Below are 23,378 nucleotides of genomic sequence, written 5' to 3' on the forward strand. Positions count from 1 at the left end.
ATTATTCTTTGAATTGAGTTTTGTTTCCTTTGTGGATATTGTCACAAGTTTTCGTTTATGCTTGCCCAATATCAGGGGCAGATGACCATATCAGAATAAGCATGTCCGTCTTGGCATCCATGGTTGCTCTACAAAACAGAAAAAAACTAAACTAATAAGAAAATGTTTAATTTTCCAAAAACCTTTTTGTCATCACCCAATACTTGATCATCCAGTGGTCTCTGTTCTATTTTAAATACACAGAACATAAGTCACCACCACAGCTGCATTTTGAGTCGTGATTCAAATGGCACGATGCTAATAATAGCCATCCAATCAAATCCACATTTTGTGCTTAGAGATGGGAGCAGTAGAGGTGGTGTCATCCCTTCCCATATGAAGCTGAGGAAGTACTAAGGCCCTGGATATTTATTTTTATAGAATGGAGATATAATACCCTAGATAATCGAGGATGGAATCACCCATGTGTTCATGCAGGCTGTCCAAGCCTTGCATTTCTATACTCAAAGAAATAAGTTTACCAAATGTTGACTATTGAAAAGTTGTATTTCATGTATTAGACCACTAGCTCCTTCGTCTTTGACCTTCATTAACTAACTAAAATATATTTATGTGATTGTTAAATGTGCTTGAGTTGGTCCAATATGAATTGTATACTTGCCCTGGTACATGCATTTCATAACCGGGGTTGCCAATGAGGGGGATTTGTGTGCCAAAGGCACTGGGGAAATATTCTGATTGCATCACACAGAGGCGATACACACAATGTTTTCAGTTTAGCAGTTCTTGAATATCTTTTTCAATACAGTTATCAAAACAATGTTTTAACATGTTAAGTGCTGAATGTTGGTCATGTTTAAAATTGATTAGAGCACATGGACTTTGGTGTCTCGTCGCCAAGGCTCTAGCCAACCATTTCAGTGATTAGACACCATGGACTCTATGAACCAACATAACATTATTTGGGATCCAGTTTAAATGACGCAATTGCTACAACATGGACATCCAATTATCCTGTTTTTACGATTGAAACAAAAGGCTTCACTCTTTGACTCGACCCGTGAGGATCTGAGTTTGAATTGGGCTTTGCTCCCCGATATTGAATACTCACTTTTTTCCGTAAAACTTGTTTCTGCAATCTTCATCTGCAAGTTCATTTGTGTCTTTGTTGTAAAAGTTTGCTTGGTATTTATCAATTCATCAAGGGATTGTTCATTATTTTTAATATAGATCTATCCGAAACTATCAAGATTCATTGTGATGTTTTCTTGATTTCAAGCATATGTGCTAGAGAAATAGTCAGCTATAAGAGATATTAAAACATCGCTCCTGTAATGGAGCTATTGGTCCAAGGTATTCGTTTATAGTTTGGAGGTAATCGAGGTATGGAGATATTCATACTATCGTACATATCCACACATTTATGTAGCAAAGCAAGGTTTAGAGTATAGTCCAGGGCTGGGACCCATGGTATTGACCCCGTGAAGATCCGGGCTAGAATAGGTCTTCAGCAACCCATGCTTGTCGTAAGAGGCAACTAACAAGATCGGGTGGTCAGGCTCACTGACTTGACTGATGCATGTCATCATATCATAATTGCATAGATCAATGCTCCTGATGTCAATCATTGGATTGGCTGCTCAAGACTCTTGTTCACATAGCTGGAATATTGCCAAGTGTTGCGTCAAACAACAAACACACCAAACATCCAGCATACTTCCTGTAGGCCATGATGAACCCTGGTATTGGTGACCTGTAATGAGTGGGGGTACTGTGGTTTGGTGTGTTGTTTAATGCCACACTCAGCAATATTCCAGCTATATGACGGCAGTCTGTAAATAATCAAGTCTGAACCAGACAATCTAGTGATTAATATCGTGAGCATTGCTCCACGCAATTGGGATCAATGACAGTTATCAACCAAGTCAGTGAGCCTGACCACCAGATCCCGTTAGTCACCTTTTACGACAAGCATGGGTTGCTGAAGACCTATTCTAGCCCTGATCTTGACGGGTGGGGGGTACTGTGTGGTGTCTTAACCACTTACACAGCATTTCAGTGCCTAAACCTTCCTCCTCCAAACTTGAAATCCTAGGCTGGTTCTTCTACTGTAAAGTATGCATAGTTATGTTACAACTCCATATTTCACCTGACTGAAAGTCACAGCCTTCATGTTTTTGTTGCATCATCTGTAAACAACTTATGAGAAACCACTGGACCAATGAAGTTGAAATTTGATGCACTTGTTCCCACAAATCATGACACCTGAATTTGTTCAAGGGGTTCGAGTCTGATTTACAGTATGGCTACCACGAATCTATTGTTGACGGCTTGTTCCTTTTCTCGCTGTTTTTAAGGTCAACTTTTATTTGATCATACTCGTGTTAACATCTCTTCTGAAATTGCTAGACTAAAGAAGATAAACTCTGGTTTGTATGTCTCTTTTCTTGATGACATCATATTGTGTTTGAACATACAGAAGTTAGTGCTCAATGTTTAGTCCTCAGTATTTACCCAGAAAATATTGAACTGACTAAGGGTGTGGGGTATTTTCGGTATATCGGTAAATTGAGGTTCATTCTTTCCACGATACGTATCACAGTATCATTTTTTCATGCTCAATATATATCGGGGGATGTCAAAAAGCGAATTGAATCGTCTGATCTCAGCATTACAAACATTAATGACCGCTGAAACAATGGACATTGTACCTTTGTGCTATGATGCATCAATAAAAAATATTTACAAATGAAGAGCCTTGGATAACGGCATGCTGCTTGGTGTTTGTTACAAAGTAAATTAGAAATGAATTCTAGACAGTAGTTGGAATACAGGCGCAAGATAACCAGAAACCTAGCACAAAATACCATTTTCTTTCTACCCGTGAAGATACGGGTTAGAATAGGTTTTCAGCAACCCATGTTTGTCGTAAGAGGCAACTCGGTCATGGTATCCCAATTGCGTGGATTGATGATCATGATCTCAATCACAGGATTGTCTGGTCCAAACTCAGTTATTTACAGACAGCTGTCATATAGCTAGAATATTTCTGAGTGCGGGATTAAACAAACAACCATTTTCTTTCTTGACAGCACTACTTGGTGTCATGTCCATTGTTGTTTAACTCCCCTGTACGTGCACAAGCCCAGTTTGGACGATTTTGATTTAGATGAGACAGGACCCGTGAAGGTCCGGGGTAGAACAGATCTTCAGCAACCCATGCTTGCCGTAAAAGGCGACTACGCTTGTCGTAAGAGGCGACTATCAGGATCGGGTGGTCAGGCTCGCTGACTTGGTTGATGCACGGTCATCGATCCCAATTGCGTGGATTGATGCTCATGATATTAATCACTGGTTGGTCTGGTCCAGACTCGATTATTTACAGACCACCGTCATATAGCTGGAATATTGCTGAATGCGGCGTTAATAACAAAATGCAAGGCAAAGATGAGACAGGAGTAAGCCTTGGTTGAAAGTTCAGGAAGTTAGCAGCCCTCTGCGACATGAACGAAATGCTCCTAAGCTCTCACTAACTAACATATTCAACATGTGTCATGCTAATCATTCCATCGGTATTACGAACAGGTCATGTTCTCAACGGTTCCTGGACAGACAAGCTGTGGTTTATCTGAAATGCTCAATGATCAAATAAACCGAGGAATCTGTGTTACCTTACCAAGTTGTCAATGTCGGTGGCGTGTAAACAGAATATTCATTTAAATAAACACATTACAGAGGTTACTTCTTCTTCTTCTGGACAGCTGCATCAAGTTAACATGACACATTAATATGATCAAAATATTTTTATCACCAGCAATGCAACAATTGTTAAAAAACAAAACACCGTGAGTGCACCATCAGATATCAACAAAGAATATGTCACTTGCAGAACCAGAAAGAACAGGCTGATATACTACTCAAAAGAAGTTAAAGAAAACCTGATTCTTTCATATTAACTATAGTAACATGAAATCGGGTTTTGTTTAACTTCTTTTGATTAATATGGATGTGTTGGGCCGCTTTGATAATGGAATGGTCAAACCAGTATATTTTCTTGTTTTCCTAAAATAATTAAGCACAGCATCTTAGGGTTTGATCAAACGTGACAATCTGCTGCTTGACCAAGATAACTTGATCTGACCATACAATCTTTCCAGAAACTATAGTCCATGTGTGTGTGCAGGTAAGATATCCCTGGGCATCAATCTCGGCGAGGAGGCTTCAGGATGGGAGGGAAGCTTCACATTGCATGCTGTGTTGTTTTTGTCTATCTGTATTAATGTAAGTTATGATAACAAACATCTTTTCAAAATGGTTTTGAATACTCTGGGGAATAATTGCACGTTTTTAAATGCTGAGGAAATGATTATATTGTCAATGTTATTACCAATCACCATCCAAGCTTAGTATGTACCATGATAGGGTAGGAATACTTATGACGGTGGCATAAAAGAACATTCACTCTATGCCCACTCTACCATTATGCCCAGTGGATTTGAACCAGGAACCTGATGGATAGCTGACAGATGTAAGTTCTTAAGAAGGTTCATCTGGAACTACAGAATTCAGCAATATGTCTTAACACAGACAAAGAACTACCAGATATCTGAAGTAGATGAATCTTCGACTGGTATATGCTGACATGAATACAAAACCACACAACATATTAATAAAAACAAGTTCAATAACTAGAATCTATGTTAAAACTCTCTAAAATACAAAAAAAATACAAGAAAAGATACAATTGTAATACACAGAAACCTCTTTAGTGCACCTAGTGTATGCTAAACTCTTATTCATTTCTAAAATATTAAGAGGATCATGATTAATGCAATTCAAACAAATTAAATGAATCTTGAAACTGTACAACTAAAAAACATTAAGGACCATCAAATTCTTTCACATATCTATAGTTAATCAATCATACCCAAACAAAATAAGGACTACACGATTCTTTCCTATTACTGTAGTAAGTCTGCCATGCCATGATATATTAACTACAGTACAGTAAACTATGGTTATAACGAACTCAAAGGGGCCCCCCATTTTAGTTCGTAATAACCGTAGTTCGTTATAAGCATATATACAGCATATATGCAACACATGGCCGGGGCTAACAAGTAAGTTTGTTATATCGGTCAGTTCGTTATAAGCGTGTTTGTTATAACCGTAGTTTACTGTAACATGAAAGAAACGGGTGATCCTTCTTTTTTTAGGATCCAACCAGGTGGATATGTCAACCGCATGTCCACCATCATCGCTGAACACATACATTGAACAAATGCAGTAAAACAGTATAGAACAAACTCACTTTTAACAGCTGGATGACAAACTTGTGTCCGACTTTCTAATCTGGGACTATCAAATATCAACTGAAAATGAGCATTCTTTTCTTACAAAAAGAACATAGAGGTAGGGATTGGTTGGAGATTTTCCATCCATGTGTAAAAGTCACAAAACAAGATTTCGTTCGTACACTTTAGACAAAATATTTGTATTTCATCTATATTTATCCTTGTTTTCTGTGTATTGTATATTCATTCTAGTATGATAAATACCCTGAACATAACTGCCACCATATATCTGTCCAATCAAATTATCTCGTCTTTCCCGATGGAACCAAGCAGCTATGTACGAAATTATACCATCCCCTATACAACTAGGAACACAAGATAGCACAAGGACTTCCCAGCACCTGTCTAATACTTTAGAAAAGAATATTCTTGCAAAAATATACTCTTGACTAAATTTATCAAGGGCTTGTTCCTATGAGGCCACAACTTTGAAATTTGATTAATGCAAAACACTCCTTTAGAAGATTCATGTGATTGGTTATTGATTTCAAGGTCATGAACGACTAAGTCTGTGCTAAGTTGGGTCCAAGAGATGATGACATCACTTCCGTGATTAAGTTTCCCAAATTACATTTCTGGGTTTGTCAGCACCATACCCATGCTCATGGGTTTCACCGAAGTGGTAAACGTCTGACACATGCATCGCTTAATCTTACACATTGTGATATAACTTGAATACTGTTAAAAGCAGCATAAAACCCCAACTCACTCGCTCACTCAAAAGTTAGCTATGGTGGCGAATAGGTCCAGGTATTTATTGCGACTCCAACAAACTGTGAAATTACTGAATGAATACCTTTTGCAACAACTTTCAAAATACTTAAGGTAACAGGACGTCGGAAGTTCTAAAGCTTTGTTTATAAACAATATCTAGTAACCCCCGAGCTTACTCGGCTGTGCACATGACCAGACTTTTCTCTTGTTTCAAAGGACACATGAATGGACTGTGTAAGATGTGACGATGTGAGAGAGGAGAGTGACTGGTTTCAGTGAGTGAGTGAGTATGGTTTTATGCCGCTTTTAGCATTATTCCAGCAATATAGCGGTGGGGGGACACCAGAAATGGGCTTCACACATTGTACCCATGTTGGGAATCGAACCCGGGTCTTCGGCGTAACGAGCGAACGCTTTAACCTATAGGCTACCCGACCGCCCCATGACTGGTTTCATACAACAGAGGCATTTCTTATGGTAAACTAGGCTATAATAAACCCTGGCTTCTAATCTAATCAAGCTGGCAATTATTATTTTGTAGCTCGGATTCAATGTGCGGAGCTCAATGATGTTGTGAACTGAACTGTGCAAGTGACGTCACACAGAACCATCAATGTACTGTCCCTTTAAGAGGGATATAAAAACATTTTGATAAGCTAAGGTAACTTTGACAATATTATACACAAAATGTGTATCATGTATACACAATGTCTATTTCAAGCAAGCTTAATCCTATAGGTAAAGTAAATCATTGAATGTATACCTTATGCGAAAGCTTTCGAGATACTTAAAGGGGATATAATTTATTTTTTTTATAAATAATTATTTGAAAATGTACATCAAATGTGTATGTGATAAGCAAGTTCTATTTCGTTGAAAGTATATCAAAACACATTCGGTCGATATGAACACATATCAGCTGACAATGGAATGTGATGTTAACAATAATGCTGACACATTGTTACTGCAGTACAGTACAATAACCCATTATATTCATCTCTACCATTGTTACAAGTAACACATGCTGCAATATGGTAACTGATTGTCAAGGAATTTCAGTCAGAGACCAAGTGCCTGGACCTGATAAAATAACACAGAATCCAGTTTTGATAATAAACTTGTGGTTACACATCAATTAAATTAATGCATCCATTTGAATAGAAACAGTTAAGTTCAACATCAAGAGGACTGAGAACAACCCAGGACTTTCTGGAATTCTTGGTACAAGATAATGCCAATATCTGAGAAAAACGTGTTCAAAATTAGATATATACCGGTACCTGGAATATGTTAAGCATCACACTTGTTTTAGCCCGAATTTCATGTATCTTTTGGAAACATCTACACATCATATTGATGTCATTTTGATGGCGAATACACTACTGGTATCTGCTGAAGAACTGGTACATGAGTACCGGTTGTACAATAGTTGCAGATACCGACTCATATCATATACACATATGCTAGGGATCACGAAGTATTTGCATGCGCCATACACATTCAGAGAACCTCAATCTTCAGTACAAGGAAATATCTCCCAAATATTCATAATCCCTAACTTTTTGTGTGCAGTATATGCAAAGTAGCAGAGAAGGCAATTAAAATGGTAGTCCTAGCTACTGCCAAGATGCAGTTTCAAATCGTCATTAGATCATCCATTTGGGTTCCTGTATTTAAATATGAGTATGACTACTACGTAAACAAAAACAAACGTGTTTCTTCAGAGAATATATTTCGGAAAAGAAATAGTTATTTTATGAGGTAACGAAATGTAAGCAGTGCTTAACTTTTTTCCAAGTCTATATTTGAATACACAGCTACCACCTGCATGTAGTGGTGAGTGAGTTGGGTTTAACGCCACTTCGAACACTATTCCAGTTATATCACAGCGTGTCAGCTGAATGTGGGAGGAAAGCCCGAAGTGATGCAGGTCTCAGACGTTTACCCCTTTGGAGGAATCCCCATGCACAGGTATGGTGCTGACAAACATAGAAACATAATCATGGTAAGTTGGAATTCGAACCCATAATCATGGGTTTGTGGCCTGCCTAAGGGACGCAACTCTGCACAGTGAACTGCAGGGTCTCAGACAACTGGGACACCTGTGCCCCTGCATGTAGTAAGAAAATGTAGTTGTTTCACAAAGTACACAAACTTTTCACGTTCCATAATTATTTGTGACATGTATTTTCAGCAGTGTTCCATATTTCTGTAGACGTAAGGTGTGAATGGAAAATTAAAAAGCCCAAAACGTCATGCACATAAAAACAACAGACAGAAAAGCCTTGAGCAATCATGGAAATACTGATTAGCAGGTTGACCTAGTCAATATACCACAACATAAAATACTCAGACTACATCATACAGATCTTGAAAAATGGTGGGACTCAAGCTTATCACAAGTTACCAGAAAATACAGACATTTAGGGAATTTTTTCGGGTGACGAGCTCTTGTATATTGGACTTAACTTGTCACGATATGGTACACAGAAAAATTATTTGTACCATTATCTTAAACTTTTATTCCATGTAATAATGGAAAACTAAGCATTAAAGTCTCTCCCTTTATCATTTTGTTCATTGGTCCTTTTAATATAACGGTAACGCTATTTTTCAGGGCATTATCATTTGCAGAAGCCCCGAGGTCTTCTATTAACTGCCCGACGAAGGTCAGTTGAAAAGACCGAGGGCTTCTGCAAATGATAATGCCCTGAAAAATAGTGTTACCGTTATCATAGCTAAAATGGATAGAATTTGTAATCAAAATAAAATTAACAATATCGCTTTTGATTCATTTAGTGCAATTAACACGAATTTCACTGACCCACTTTTACAAATATGGAAACGTCATAGGTCAAATCAGAAGACGTCACTATTGTACGTGACGTCACCTTTCCTATCCCTGTGACATCACCTAACAACGGGCGTGATAATGACCTGTTGTCAAGCAATACGAATCCATTATCAAGTTACAGTGTCCCGTTCATTTCTGATAACATGTGGGTGGTTTAATGACAGTTCTATCCCTTTCAGCTATAATGAAACACAAGCCATTACATTAGTAATAACTATATTAACATGACAAGGGAAATTCTGTACTTTTATCATCTATCAACTCAATTATGATTCCTTATTTTGAGAAGATAAACGCTATTATTCTTTTTATATTTGCAGGTTTTATTGAGTATTCAATGGCCGGAAATTTCATTTGGAATTGACTGTGACTGAGCGGGAGGTTTCAAATGTTAAAATGTCCAGTCACTGAATACTCAGAACCCAATGTTTATCTACATTGTAAAATACAAAAGTTATCACTCTTTTTCGGAATCATTCTCTCTCCATGTGAAGTGATGGAATGTGATGATGTCATTATACAAAGGATGACATCACATGCTGCCATATTAACTGAACCCATCTGGTTACCAGAATGGGCAGAAATCCTGACCATATCGAAGTTGTTCCGATAATTGATCCAACTTAAAGTTTAATTAACCTAGTATCCATTTCGCCAACCAAATGGCAAATTTTACAAATCTGAGAATGAAAAACAGGAGGATAAAAAAAAGGACTTGCACAGTGACAAGTCTGAAAAGGTTTTCAACCAATCAGATTTCAGGACACAAATGCATTCGTTTTACAATGATTAACTTACCAGTGAGTGAGTTAGTGAGTTGGGTTAAACGTCGCTTTTAACATTATTCCAGTCATATCACGGCGTGTCAGCTTAATGGAGGAAAGCCCGAAGTGATGCAGGTCTCAGACGTCTACCACTTCGGTGAAACCCACGAGCACGGGTATGGTGCTGACAAACCTAGAAACATAATCGTGGCGAACCGGATTCGAACCCACAATCATAGGTTTCTGGCGTGTCAAAGGGACGCAACTCTGCTTAGATGACTGGGCCACCAGTGCCCCCTGATTAACTAACTAACTGTCCTGCACTTGTAGACGGGCACTAGCCTGTACCAAAACTGTTTTGAAATGACAAAAAATATAAAACTTAAAAAGCTTCCCACTTCTTCACTTTTAATACTTGGATGAAAATCAAATAATTAAGTTATTATGACCTTATGTTCAACCAGGGTTCGATTTAGGAATGTGATTTAACTTGCACCAGTGCATGCCGACATGAAAACCAAGTTGCACCGAACAAAATATGTTGCACTTTGATTTTTCTACATGCACTTAGTGCATGTCGACATTCATAATACGCTGTATTTTTAAAAAAAAGGTTGTGCATGTCTTGTGTAGCTAACTCGAGCCCTGACATCACATTACGCTGCAAGAGTTTGATCACATGCAACCAGGCTTCTGACCTTATCATGAGTAATGATGTAGATGACAGATTTTCCAAACAGTTCCCCTCAGCAATAAGGTGACGGAACAATTCTGTTTCTGTTTGGAATGTGCCCAGTTCATTAACATGACAAAAATAGATATCAAATATATATGCATAAAAAATATCTTCATACAGTAGCTCTCTGTGTACATAATGGAATTAAGTCGTAAAATAGGTTTGATTTCATCTGGTAAGAAGTTGATTACAAAACTGTGTCTATAAACCATAATATCACCATCAAATTATCCAAAACTCAAAAAGTTGACTATTTATAAACGTATATAAATTTGTGATTCCGATAAGTCTGATAGATGTGTAGCAGCCATAAAATCTTCAAGTCCCTTGATGGGATTCAAACCTCAGACCGTTTGATATGAGGTTGGATGCCTTGTTCACATGACCAAAGAGGTAAACACCATCAGCAAGCTGACACGGTAAGTATGTCAGCTGTGGGATGACTCCACACCCTGATAGGTAAGAGAGTATGTCTTAAAAACAAAAGTGTTAACTAAAGTTAGTCACTTCCAAATACAAGTTCGTTACAAGGCCTCCTCCGAAGTTGATAAACAGTATAGCTGCAACATTACAGATGACAATATTGAGCACAGGAAGTTCTACCAATCTAAAAATGAGCCTTGGTTTGATCAACCAATCACATTCTCGCTGCGATCCAGTTGATGATGTCATCACGGACGCCGGCTCCATCATCCCCAAGTTCATTGTGCAACTGATGCATGTAGTTTTCATAAATCTGTAAGTAAAACTTCAAGTTCTGAATTTGTAAACTCTGTAACACATTTAATTAAGTTTCTATGTACATTCATAGTGTCTGTGACGGGGCCAATGAGTGAAGTCTTTTAATGTTGTAGTCAGCAATATTCAAGCATTACACCACAGTGGCGTGTTGACTATCACGTCTGATACCAGCGGTTATTAACGGGTCATCTACTCCAACAATTTACATTGTTTCTTTCTTTCTTTCTTTGTTGTTTGACACCAAACTCAGCAATATTCCAGCTATAGCGCCTTTTATGGGTTGCTGAAGACATTTCCTACCCTGGATCTTCACAGGTCAATTTACAATGACACACACAAAAGCTGGTCACACATCTTAACCAACCAATCCTCATTAGTTCACTCTCACCAGCTACCCCATCGTCTACTCAATGATTAACACCTTGCATACCTTTCCACATGCTAATGTGCAAGTTGCTAATCACTGTGAAGGGATCATAGGAAACAATCTCTATCCCGGAATCCCCCTAGTGATTACAACTTGAATCCCTTACCCTGGAATCCCCACCCTGGAATCCAAATGTGCAATCTTCACCCCAGAATCCCTACAGGGATCCCAACTTGAATCCCCTACCCCGGACTCATACCAGTGATACCAACTCGCATCCCCTACCCTGGACTCCCCCCAGTGATACCAACTTGAATCCCCTTTCCCGGACTCCCCCCAGGGATCCCAACTTGAATCCCCTACCCCGGACTCCCCCCAGGGATCCCAACTTGAATCCCCTACCCCGGACTCCCCCCAGTAATTCCAACTCGAATCCCCTACCCCGGACTCCCCAGTGATACCAACTTGAATCCCCCTACCCCAGACTCCCCCGAGTGATCCCAACTTGAATCCCCTACCCCGGACTCCCCCCAGTGATCCCAACTCGAATCCCCTACCCCAGACTCCCCAGTGATACCAACTTGAATCCCCTACCCCGGACTCCCCAGTGATACCAACTTGAATCCCCTACCCCAGACTTCCCCCCCAGTGATCTCAACTTGAATCCCCTACCCCTGAACATGAGAATAGATGGCACTTGTGAAACTGTTTCACCTGTACTCAGCATGTTCAGGGTAATCCTGATTCAATCAAGTTATGTCTATCAAACAAATCAGGGTCTGAACCACTTGAATGAAAGTTGCTGTGACTGTCCCAAGCCTAGTCTACTGTCAACATACTTTGAGAGTCTTATCCTTGCTGATGGCCTTCTCATGCAGCAGCTTGGATCCCTGGGGATCACACATCTTGTCCTCTGTCCCATGAAGGACCAGGAAGGGCCACTCCACCTTGCCCAGATTTGCTGTGATGTCCTGTAGGGTGGCCAGCATCTCACTGCCCCATCTGCAGCACAGGGCACTTCAGTCAGGGGGAGTAAGTAGAGGGGAATGTCCGAGTAACTCTCCATTCCTTAAAACTAATGGAACAAAGGCCCCGCAGGTGCCGAGGCCCATTATTTTTAAGGAATGGAGAGTAACGAGGATATTCCCCTACTTAAATCTCATCCCTACTTTTACAACTTGTTTGATAGGCATTACTTAGAAGTTGGCGGATGACAAGATAGACACAATTTTTATGAATAACAACTTAACTTGCTTGACAACGGTATAAGGATCTATACTGAAACGTCGCTTTTTTACAGTATTAAAGAAGTTGTTATCCATAAAAATTGTGTCTATCTTGCCTACTTTTACACTTTGACAAAATATTCCTTTCTGGAAAATATTTGAACAATAAACCAGAACTCTTTGTTGTCTGCATTAATACTGCGTGAGTCGCCTTTGCGTGATGCACGAGGAATACCTTCTCTGCCGCTGGTGCGCGAGCGCCAAGCTCCATCGCGAGCTGACATTTACAATGCACGGTACACGGCTCTTCGTAATTTCATTGGGTCCTAAACTAGCATTTACCAATCGCTTGCACGTCGTTAATAGAGCCCTGAACAAGGATATATATATTACAGGATTTGTTTTATCTCATAAAAGGTTTATCTAAATGCTATAAATATGAACATTATTGTAGGTAACCTGCTCTAACACAAAATATATACATATTATTTTGAGTTTTTAAGCATTATGCACAATTATGAAAATATTTAATAGTTTATTTCACACCATATCTTCAGGTGACGGCGTAGCTGAGGTGGACATTTACACGTCCTCAAATCATATGTTGCAGGTTCAAAGCCCACTGGCGATACAAGTTTTCGAAAAAAAAAGTGAAAATATTCACTTGTCAATAAATGTAAAAAATAGTTCCGTCTATTCCAAGTGGAAATTAATTCAAATTATGGTTCAACATACTGTATCATTGACAAGCAACTCTCCATTCCTGAAAAATAATGGAGCATTCAAACAATAGAATGACATCACAGATGTGTTTAAAGTTCACTGCATTAGAGTGTCAATAGCTGCAGTTAACATGGACACCCACTCAGACATATCTCAGACTCTGACCCAAGTGAGACAACGCTTTGTTCCTACTTAACTTTTGATACTCCATTATTCCACGAAACACCACACTGTTTATCAAAACATGGAAATAGTATTAAATATTTCAACACCAATTAACTACAGGTGATCTCACCTTGCCTTGAGCTTCCCATGATACACCAGCGGGTCGTTATCATACTTTTGCACCTGAAACAGACAATATTTATAATACAGAGAGACATACACCATATTAGCACAAAAAGTGAGTGAGTGAGTGAGTTTGGTTTTACGCCGCTTTTAGCAATAATCCAGCAATATCACGGCGGGGGCCACAAGAAACAGGCTTCACACATTGTACCCATGTCGGGAATCAAACCTGGATCTTCAGCGTGACGAGCAAACGTTTTAACCACTAGGCTTCCCGACCGCCCCTACCACAAAAAGAAATGGAATAAATTATATCAATATCTACATGATTGTTTTTGTGTTTGGCTTCTTTGCAGCTGGCTATCACAGTTCTGCTAAGGACTTGATATCTTTCTTCCGACACCCAAAGTGGTACTTTTACTGTCTAGTTTCAATCTTTTCTCCAAACCATAAGGCCTTTGAAGCTTAAACTTTGCACCTGATGTCTCTAAAATCTGCCCACATATCTGATTTTCTACATGGCCAATATTGAAAAAGTCATTCTTTCCATTACTCAATCCTTTTTCGCAAGCATCTTTATGAAATTTGATACAAGATACGTTTTGTTTTTGTTGGTTGTTTAACGCCGCACTCAGTAATATTCCAGTTATATGACTTAAGATAACAATTACTTAACAATATTCAACTATGTGACAACTGCCTGTAAATCCTGGAGTCTGGACCAGTGATTGGTGTAAAGAGTAACGAGCCAAGATGTCGGAGTCCAATGACACGCTATTGACGGTCAGCTAGCCTGACCATGCGATCAATTGCATTGGCTCTTTCGACCAGCATAATTTTGCTGGGGTCTTGTTCTAACCTGGAGTCCTAAAAGGGCGTCAACTAGCGCTAGTCACCATGTAGCAAGCTGATGCACATACCACTTCACGATCCCGAGAAACATTCTTGCTGTCAAGTTGGATGATCGGGAACTGGGGAAACAATCGGCCAATCATGCGCCCAAGAGTGATCTGTAAAAAATGTATACTTGAAACACTTACAGATCACAACTGAAAGCTATTTATCACAACATAACACAAAAATAAATTATAACATACATGCAGTGGTAAGTTTGTGGTTGAGTGGTTGAGTAAGTGAGTGAGTGAGTGGGTTTAGGGAGTGGTGAGAGTGAGTGAGTGGTTTGTGAGTGAGTAAGTGGGTTGAGGGAATGGTGAGAGTGAATTAGTGAGTGGGTTGTAAGTGAGTGAGTGAGTGAGTGGTGAGAGTGAGTGAGTGGGTTGAGGGAGTGGTGAGTGAATGAGTGAGTGAGTGAGTGGGTTGTAAGTGAGTGGTGAGAGTGAGTGAGTGGGTTGAGGGATTGGTGAGAGTGAGTGAGTGAGTGAGTGAGTGAGTGTAGGTGTTTTTTTTGCAGGTGTACCATTTTTAAGTTAGGTGTGCCTTGTCTATATTCACCTATATTACTAATTGCAGCAATTCCATTCCATCAAAATATATAATGACATAAATGTGTTTCAGGGTTGCTGGTTCTGAAACCCCTTGAACCATTGAAGACATTTTCGCAGATTACGACTGCCGAAATTGGTGCCTGATTTGAAACAATGTATATGTATTTATTTCAGTGTGTGATAATCACCTTGACTGGGGTGGCCACATTGGGGTCCGGGATGACGGCAGGGCTGATCAAGACTACCCCTTTAAAGAAATCAGGCTTCTCCATAGCGGACTTGATAGCAATACTACCTCCCTGAAGAAGAGGATGTGCATGGAAATATAACATTTATGTTCGCCTTTCCTTTCAACACTACACAACAGACTACGGTTATAACGAACTCGAGGGGACCACTAATTGTAGTTCATATAACCGTAGTTCGTTATAAGCATACATACAGCATATATACAACAAATGGTCGGGAGTAAAAATAAGTTCGTTATATCCGTCAGTTCGTTATAAGCGTGTTCGTTATAAACCTAGTTTACTATAGGTTCATTCTAACTAGTTCCCTCAGCTCTATCGAGTTGCAGTATGATGGAAATGTTTCATGATAATATTTGATTAAAGTCACTAATCATTTATGGATCATGTCCATGTTATCAGAAGGAGTGAGTGAGTGAGTGAGTATGGTTTTACACCGCTTTTAGCAATATTCCAGCAATATCACGGCGGGGGACACCAGAAATGGGCTTCACACATTGTACCCATGTCGGGAATCGAACCCGGGTCTTCGGCGTGACGAGCGAACGCTTGAACCACTAGGCTACCTGACCGCCCCGTTATCAGAAGGAAGGTTGATTGTGCTGTTAGAACAGAATTCCATACTGGATCATCTGCAATGTGAATCAATGAGTATGGTTTCATGCCCATTTTAGCAACATTCCAGCAATATCAAGGCAAAGGACACCAGAAATAGGCTTCACACACATGAGGAATCAAACTGGAACTTCAGCATGACAAGCGAATGCTTAACCGCTAGGCTACCCAACCGCCCCTGTCGGCAAGGTAGAATAACAGAAAAATTTTTATCTGAACATATTCTACAACAAGGACATCACAATGACCTGTAACACAGACATCATCTCACCATGGAATGACCTGTAACACAGACATCACCTCACCATGGAATGACCTGTAACACAGACATCACCTCACCATGGAATGACCTGTGACACAGACATCACCTCACCATAGCATGACCTGTAACACAGACATCACCTCACCATGGAATGACCTGTAACACAGACATCACCTCACCATGGAATGACCTGTAACACACACATCACCTCACCATGGAATGACCTGTAACACAGACATCACCTCACCATGGAATGACCTGAAACACAGACATCACCTCACCATGGAATGCCCTATAAGAAAGACTGGGACATCGGGGAACTTCTCCTGGATGAGTTCAATGTGGTGGAACACATCCCGTGTGTACTGTGAGAAGTGGTCGATGTGCACGCGGTCTCCCTCACTCTGGCCATGGCCAACTGAAAACAAAGAAGAAATCTCAGCACTACGTCATTTCTGCATGAACAATGTTTCATAGTTCATTGTACATAAGTTAAACCATTTTTAAACCATTTTTACCTTTCTTAATTAAGTGTAATTACTAGCTGGAATATCAGCCAACTGATAAAAAATTTACATACAGTTTACAAGCATCTGACTCTCCTATATATTTCTTTCATTCCCAGATGTCAATGAATAAAATTATTCCCTACTTTCATATAATTTTTGATCGGCTGTTGTTTCACTATTCCCCATGTGTGTGTGTAGCTGCTTGTATTTGTCAAGACTAAAGTCTAGAGGAGTAACGATGCAGTGGGGTCTTGATACGATATGTATCCCCTAACTAGGGGTGTGGTACAATTCGTATCCTGATACAGTACTTAGCAGGTGAATGAGTGAAGATCCGGGGTAGAATAAATAGGTCTTTAGCATGTTTAGCAACCCATGTTTGCCGTGAAAGGTGCCTATGTTTGTTGTAAGAGGCGATTAACGGGATCGGGTGGTCAGGCTCGTCAGGTGATGCATGTCATTGTATCACAGTTATGTGGATCGATGCTCATGATGTCAATCACTGGATTGTCTGGTCCTAACTTGATTATTTACAGACGGCTGTCATATAGCTTGAATATTACTGAGTGCGGGGTTAAACAACAAACAAACAGCAGGTGAATCACAACCCTGTATTGTCGTATCATTACACCACTCCTACCTTGCTGCACTTTTAACACTCACCGACTCCAAGCCAACCAGTCCTTGTTGTATCCCCCATCCCTGACCCCCCGCATCAGAACAAGACTTACTGTGGTCATGTGAGAAGACATAGAGGCCCTTCTGTGTGAGTTGCTGTGCCAGCTGGGTGTACCACAGACAGTGTTCTCCAGCTCCGTGGGCGATGAACAGCAGCGCCCTGGAACACAAACCAGGGATAGACATTATTTATATTGAGTGTACCACAGACATTGAACAGCAGCGCCCTCGAACACAAACCAGGGATAGACATTATTTATATTGAGTGTACCACAGACATTGAACAGCAGCGCCCTGGAACACAAACCAGGGATAGATATTATTTATATTGAGTGTACCACAGACAGTGTTCTCCTGCTCTGTGGGCAATGAACAGCAGCGCCCTGGAACACAAACCAGGGATAGACATTATTTATATTGAGTGTACCACAGACATTGAACAGCAGCGCCCTGGAACACAAACCAGGGATAGATATTATTTATATTGAGTGTACCACAGACAGTATTCTCCTGCTCTGTGGGCAATGAACAGCAGCGCCCTGGAACACAAACCAGGGATAGACATTATTTATATTGAGTGTACCACAGACAATGAACAGCAGCGCCCTGGAACACAAACAAGAGACAGACATTATTTTTTTATATTGAGTGTACCACAGACAGTGTTCTCCTGCTCTGTGGGCGATGAACAGCAGCGCCCTTGAACACAAACAAGAGACAGACATTATTTTTTTATATTGAGTGTACCACAGACAGTGTTCCCCTGCTCTGTGGACGATGAACAGCAGCACCCTGGAACACAAACCGGGGATAGACATTATTTATATTCAGTGTACCACACTGAAGACACAATTTATGGTCAACAATTATTATTTTGTTCAAAATTTGGATTATTATCACATCTAAAAGTTCTTTTTTTTCTTAAATTCAGAGGGCTCTTAACATTGTGTATTAGCATTACATTTGATGCCATAATGTAAAACTAAACATTATAACCTCTTCTTCCTTATTGGTCCTGTTATCAACCCATCTCTACAATGCAATCACATTAGTTATAACTATCGTCGGTTGACAGTTGATCGTGAGATCATGAGAGAGTACATTTTTTAAGCCGCTTTCAGCAATATTCCAGTCGTATCACGACAGGGACTCCAGAAATGGGCTTCATACATTGTACCCATGTTGGGAATCGAACCCGGGTCTTCGGCATGATGATCACATGTTTTAACCACTAGGCTACCTGACCGCCCTGACCATCTAGAAGAGGATAATAAGGTGTATAAACATGAAAATTGGAACTTCTTAATTTGGGAATTTTTACTGACATTTGCTGCAGACTAGGGGCTGAATATCATCCTCGGAGCAGGTCTACATAAATCACTGGGACTAGACATGCTAGAATAATGATTAAAGCTCTTTCCAAATGTCAAGCGTTACTGAAATAAGACCACCATTGACATGGACACTGAGCCTTGAATAAGTTAACAGGATCAAGATACTGTGGTGTAATATCAGTAATGAAACCACACACATGGCAGATGACCATGATAAATGATGACAAGGTCGTATTAATGAAGCTGGATGAACGTTTCCATCCTGGTTCATCATGGGTCAATGTCAATATGACAAATGGCGCTGCATTTTACATCCCAGTTAACTTGAATCACACCATGCCCTGTGGTATCAAATAGCCAAAACTGAGAGAGATTGAACCTGCTCAGAAGCCAATATTTGGTCTCCGAGTCTGCAGTAAATGTCAATCTACTGTCACTTCCTACGACAAGCACAGGGGCTTGAGACCAAATGTAACCCACAAAACCCAAATGTTTCCCAATTAAGTTACCCTCTAACGACAAGCAATGTGGTGCTGGGGACACATTCTCCCCTGGGCTGTGTAGGGGTTACATGTATTTCACTGACCAATGAGAGATAGAGTCTTGAATACTTAGTTTTACATTGATACATTCAATGTGAAAGGGTAAGCATAGTGAAAGAAGTCATTGCGACTTTGCTGTGAATAGCAATTTTCCTAGATACATAGTATTGGGAAAAACATCATCCATATCATTCATGGAAAGTATTTAAATGTCTAAATGAAAGTGCTGAAATCACACTCTCCATAATCAGTGTCGAAAACAAATCTTACCGGCTTTGTGTGTGACAAATGTTTTCATTGGCTGATATGCAGACTTGGTTGCAGCATCTGTCTACTATATATAATCTATCTAGAGGCATTTTACGAGGATTGTTGATTTTGTATGATTATTATGCATTGTATATTATAATATTGATTTTATTAATTACTCAATCCAGAAATGTTAGCTTTCCTCCTCTGACCTGTCTCTCCGAGATCAATGGCTGGAGTTTGTGTCAGTAATGTGTTAGAAACAACCTTTGATCTTGACAAAACAATAAATAACAATTAATGTCTGTAACTGGCTTTATATGACCAACAAACCTGTTTGGGTACAATAAACCACCTGCTGCCCTTGTAAATTGAACATTACATCACAAATAATCAGTTACAGAAAAACAATTATCTGGATGACAATACATGTTTTCAGCATTGGCTTTGCATTCTGCAGAAACAGACCTAAGGTCTAATATGCAGCAATCTTGTTGTGAGACGTCAAATTGTCTGTTCTTACCCTCCAACTTCAACGATCACAAAATCGAAGAAAATATTTTTATTTGGACATGAAATATCACAAAACAGGTATTTCTAGTTAGGTCAATAATTATTATTCAATAGTATCAAGTTTCATCATGTGATTTTGTGCTTAATGGAAAATAAGTATCAAAATGATGGTTGACGGACTAAAGACACACGTGAGAGAGATACATATTCTTGGCATAAGTTGTGGACACAGTAATCAAATGGATGAGCAGACAGAAAAGCTCAGAAGAATACAGTTTGTAAATCCAAGCGGAATGAGGCAGACCGGTCCGATCACTGAAATAATGCAGCTTGACAAAAACTGTGAAACATATGTTATAACTACAGGGGTGGATTTAACGACTTAACCCATACTTTTTTATTGTCAGTTTTCTGTTTTTCTGTTTTTCATTTCATTTCGGTAAAGCATATATACAGTACTCTAAAGTACTCAAATTGGCAAAGTTGCTATGTTCATAGGCTAACATCTAGTCTCTGAAATGAACATATCGTATATAAAAAAACAGTTGTTCAGTTATCTTAATAAAAATATAATAAAAAGGAGCCCAGTGACTCTCTTCATACTGCAGTGATCTAGACTTGCGAAACATTATAGACTTGCATGGGCTGTATTTGATACATATTTGTATCAGGGTCTGTAAGACAGACTACGATGTTAACTATACATGTCCTTCATACATGTCATAAGATCTCTGAAATAAAGGAAATTTGCAAAAATCTCAATTTTGGAAAAAATAACTATTATTTCCAAAATTGCCTGCCAAGGGCACTTAGTTTAAAATCCTAGATCTATAAATCTCTTACCTACTTCATGATAAAATTACAACATGTATTGCAATGCTTAATTTGAACTGTTTTTGCATGAACATGATGAAGTTATCCATGTTCAACGCAGTCCGCTGATTAGAAATTGTTGCTATCAGCTCAATGTTTGTTTATTTAGGCTCAGTGAAATCACGCTAACAGTATTACAATATTAGCTTTAGCATGTTAAGCATTGTTTCATGATAAGCATATCCATGACGGGGGTAATGCTAGCCCAAGAAGTTTTGCTTATAGCTAAAACGTTTATACAGATCATTGAAATGTATCAGTTATTAGCAGGCACATATATATATATACATATGTGTTTACCTATATGGTTAGAAATAACTGAGTTCATAAAAATTGTATGCGCACTGGTGCAAATATTATTTCAGTGCATTGTAGACGTCATTTCAATCATATTGAGACATAAGGTCAGAATGACATCACACTAAAACAGCAACCCATGCTTGTTGTAAGAGACGACCGGCTGGACAGGGTGGTCAGACTTGCTGATGTGGTTGATGCATGTCATTGTATCCCAATTAAGTAGATTGATGCTCATGATGTCAATCACTTGATTGTGTAGCTGGCCGAGGCTCGATTATTTACAGAACCCCATCATATATCTGGAATATTGCCGAGTGTGGCATTAAACAACAAACAAACAAAAGAACTTGCCCAAAGTGCATAATTTGGCAAATGCCGTAACTGAAATTTTTAACATCATATATTTGCTGCTGAAATAAGTGCCCAGGCCCTGACCAACTTCTAGGTCTACATATCAGTAAGCAATCACACGTACATCATAAAAATGACCTGTATTCAGATCAAAAGTTAACAAAACAGTTTGTATTCTCTTATTGTGTATAATACACAGTTTGTACATGTAGCAGGGCGTGGAGTCATCCCATAGATGACATCCTTACCTTGTCAGCTTGTTGACGGGGTTAACCTCTTTGGTCATGTGGACAAGGCGTCTGACCTCGGATCAGAAGGTCCGTGGTTCGAATCCCATCACGGGACTCGGAAATTTTATGACCGCTACATACAGAAAGTACGTCTGTGTAGAAGGGGTGCACAATATTTGTATACACCGCACACCCCAAGTAAACACATTACGCCTGGAACTCATATGCGATAATAATTTAAACGACCTGTGATAGGAAGACCAAATCGACAGAGAGGACGCTCATGGTCAATTTTCTAAGAGCACGGGCCGCTTATTATGGCGAATACGGTACAAATATTGGAAAACGAAAGCAGTAAACTCTGGTACCTGACAGATCTAGGTGTCAGTTGGTGTGTCCTGTATTGATTATCACGACAGTCTAGCCCAGGTACGGTATGTGTCAGAGACACGTACCAGTACGTAAATACAGAAACTATATAGGCCTTGGTCCCCTTGTCAAGTGCGATCATGCGAGCACTCGTTCACCTAGCTTCCACAACTTTAGGCCTAACAGCCAGGGGCATTGGACACACGGAAAGAAAAAAACACTCGACAGTCGAAAAGCTATCATTTCTTACTTTGGCTTCGTCAATCCTTCTTCTTCGCTCCAATATCGACAAAATATCTTCTTCCCGTCTTTGTTGGTAAAATATCCCTCATATTTCGTTTCTTCGGGCCTGTGTTTTTCTTCCGACATGTTCACATGTGCCTCCTGTCAAGTGCGGTCGCCTGGTGTCAAGGTGAAGGACAAGCACCTGTTCAGCACGCCCTCTATAAATAAGCACAGCACGTGACTGATATCAAGTGTTTTCAATGGCGTCTGAGTATCACACAAGATGACTTTAGATAAGAATATTTGTTGATGCAATAAAGCCACACCAAATCGCTCAAAACGGCATGATCTTTAATGAAAAACAACTTGGTGAAAAATCAATTTTATCATTACCGCTAGTTGTATACCATAACAATAAATCAATAAAACATATTAAATATTAACCCGCACTTTTAATTACAGGCCGCGGTATAAATAGATTGGATGCAATCAGGCAAGTACAGGTGTTCCTTTACCGTATATACTTGCCCCACAACGACTGCCATCATCTGATTCCATAATAAAATCCTTTCATGGATCTAAATCATAAACCCGTGACCCTACATCATACACGATTGTTTTCAACGTTTCAGACGAGATGGAATATGAAAACTTAAAAATATATTTTGAACTGATTTCTCTGTATATGTGGAAATGAATAACGGAACGTTAAAAAAATGAAGTGGAAGTAATTTGCTCTTCAACAAGATAACGACATAGTGCTTACTTAATCATTCGACAAAATGCACTTAATCTTGTATTATATGTTCTTCAACATTATTAACGTTTCACGAGAGCTGTTCAGAATGCCTTAGGGCCTGCGGCTATG

The 23,378-nt window shown here is 39.5% G+C and overlaps 1 protein-coding gene across 2 annotated transcripts; it reads right to left on the bottom strand.

The window, feature by feature from the left end:
• Positions 1-3,806: 3,806 nt before the first annotated feature.
• LOC139444729 (monoglyceride lipase-like) lies at positions 3,807-22,722 on the bottom strand. Of its 2 annotated transcripts, XR_011651848.1 has the most exons (9): positions 22,536-22,722; positions 17,578-17,684; positions 16,619-16,755; positions 15,401-15,511; positions 14,688-14,777; positions 13,775-13,827; positions 12,370-12,532; positions 9,006-11,158; positions 3,807-8,959 (listed from the first exon to the last, which is right to left on the bottom strand). XR_011651848.1 is itself a non-coding variant. In XM_071225661.1 (8 exons), the coding sequence occupies exons 1-8, from the start codon at positions 22,652-22,654 to the stop codon at positions 11,060-11,062; spliced, it is 879 nt and encodes a 292-aa protein (XP_071081762.1). In that variant the 5' UTR covers positions 22,655-22,722; the 3' UTR covers positions 3,807-11,059. The 2 variants fall into 2 exon arrangements, 1 of the variants encoding a protein (XP_071081762.1); XM_071225661.1 differs by having other exon boundaries at positions 3,807-11,158.
• Between the last annotated feature and the right edge of the window lie 656 nt (positions 22,723-23,378).

Source organism: Haliotis cracherodii, unplaced genomic scaffold, assembly GCF_022045235.1.
Source record: "Haliotis cracherodii isolate W230 unplaced genomic scaffold, xgHalCrac1.p SCAF_6, whole genome shotgun sequence".
NCBI classification, from domain to species: Eukaryota; Metazoa; Mollusca; class Gastropoda; order Lepetellida; family Haliotidae; genus Haliotis; species Haliotis cracherodii.

Excerpts from the sequence above, each read along its gene's own strand:
- LOC139444729 (XM_071225661.1), bottom strand. The coding sequence starts at position 22,654 with ATGTCGGAAGAAAAACACAGGCCCGAAGAAACGAAATATGAGGGATAT. Across the intron at positions 17,685-22,535 it reads GAAGGATTGACGAAGCCAAA|GGCGCTGCTGTTCATCGCCC; the intron begins GTAAGAAATGAT and ends TTTGTGTTCCAG. Across the intron at positions 15,512-16,618 it reads TTCTTATAGGGCATTCCATG|GGAGGTAGTATTGCTATCAA; the intron begins GTGAGGTGATGT and ends CCTCTTCTTCAG.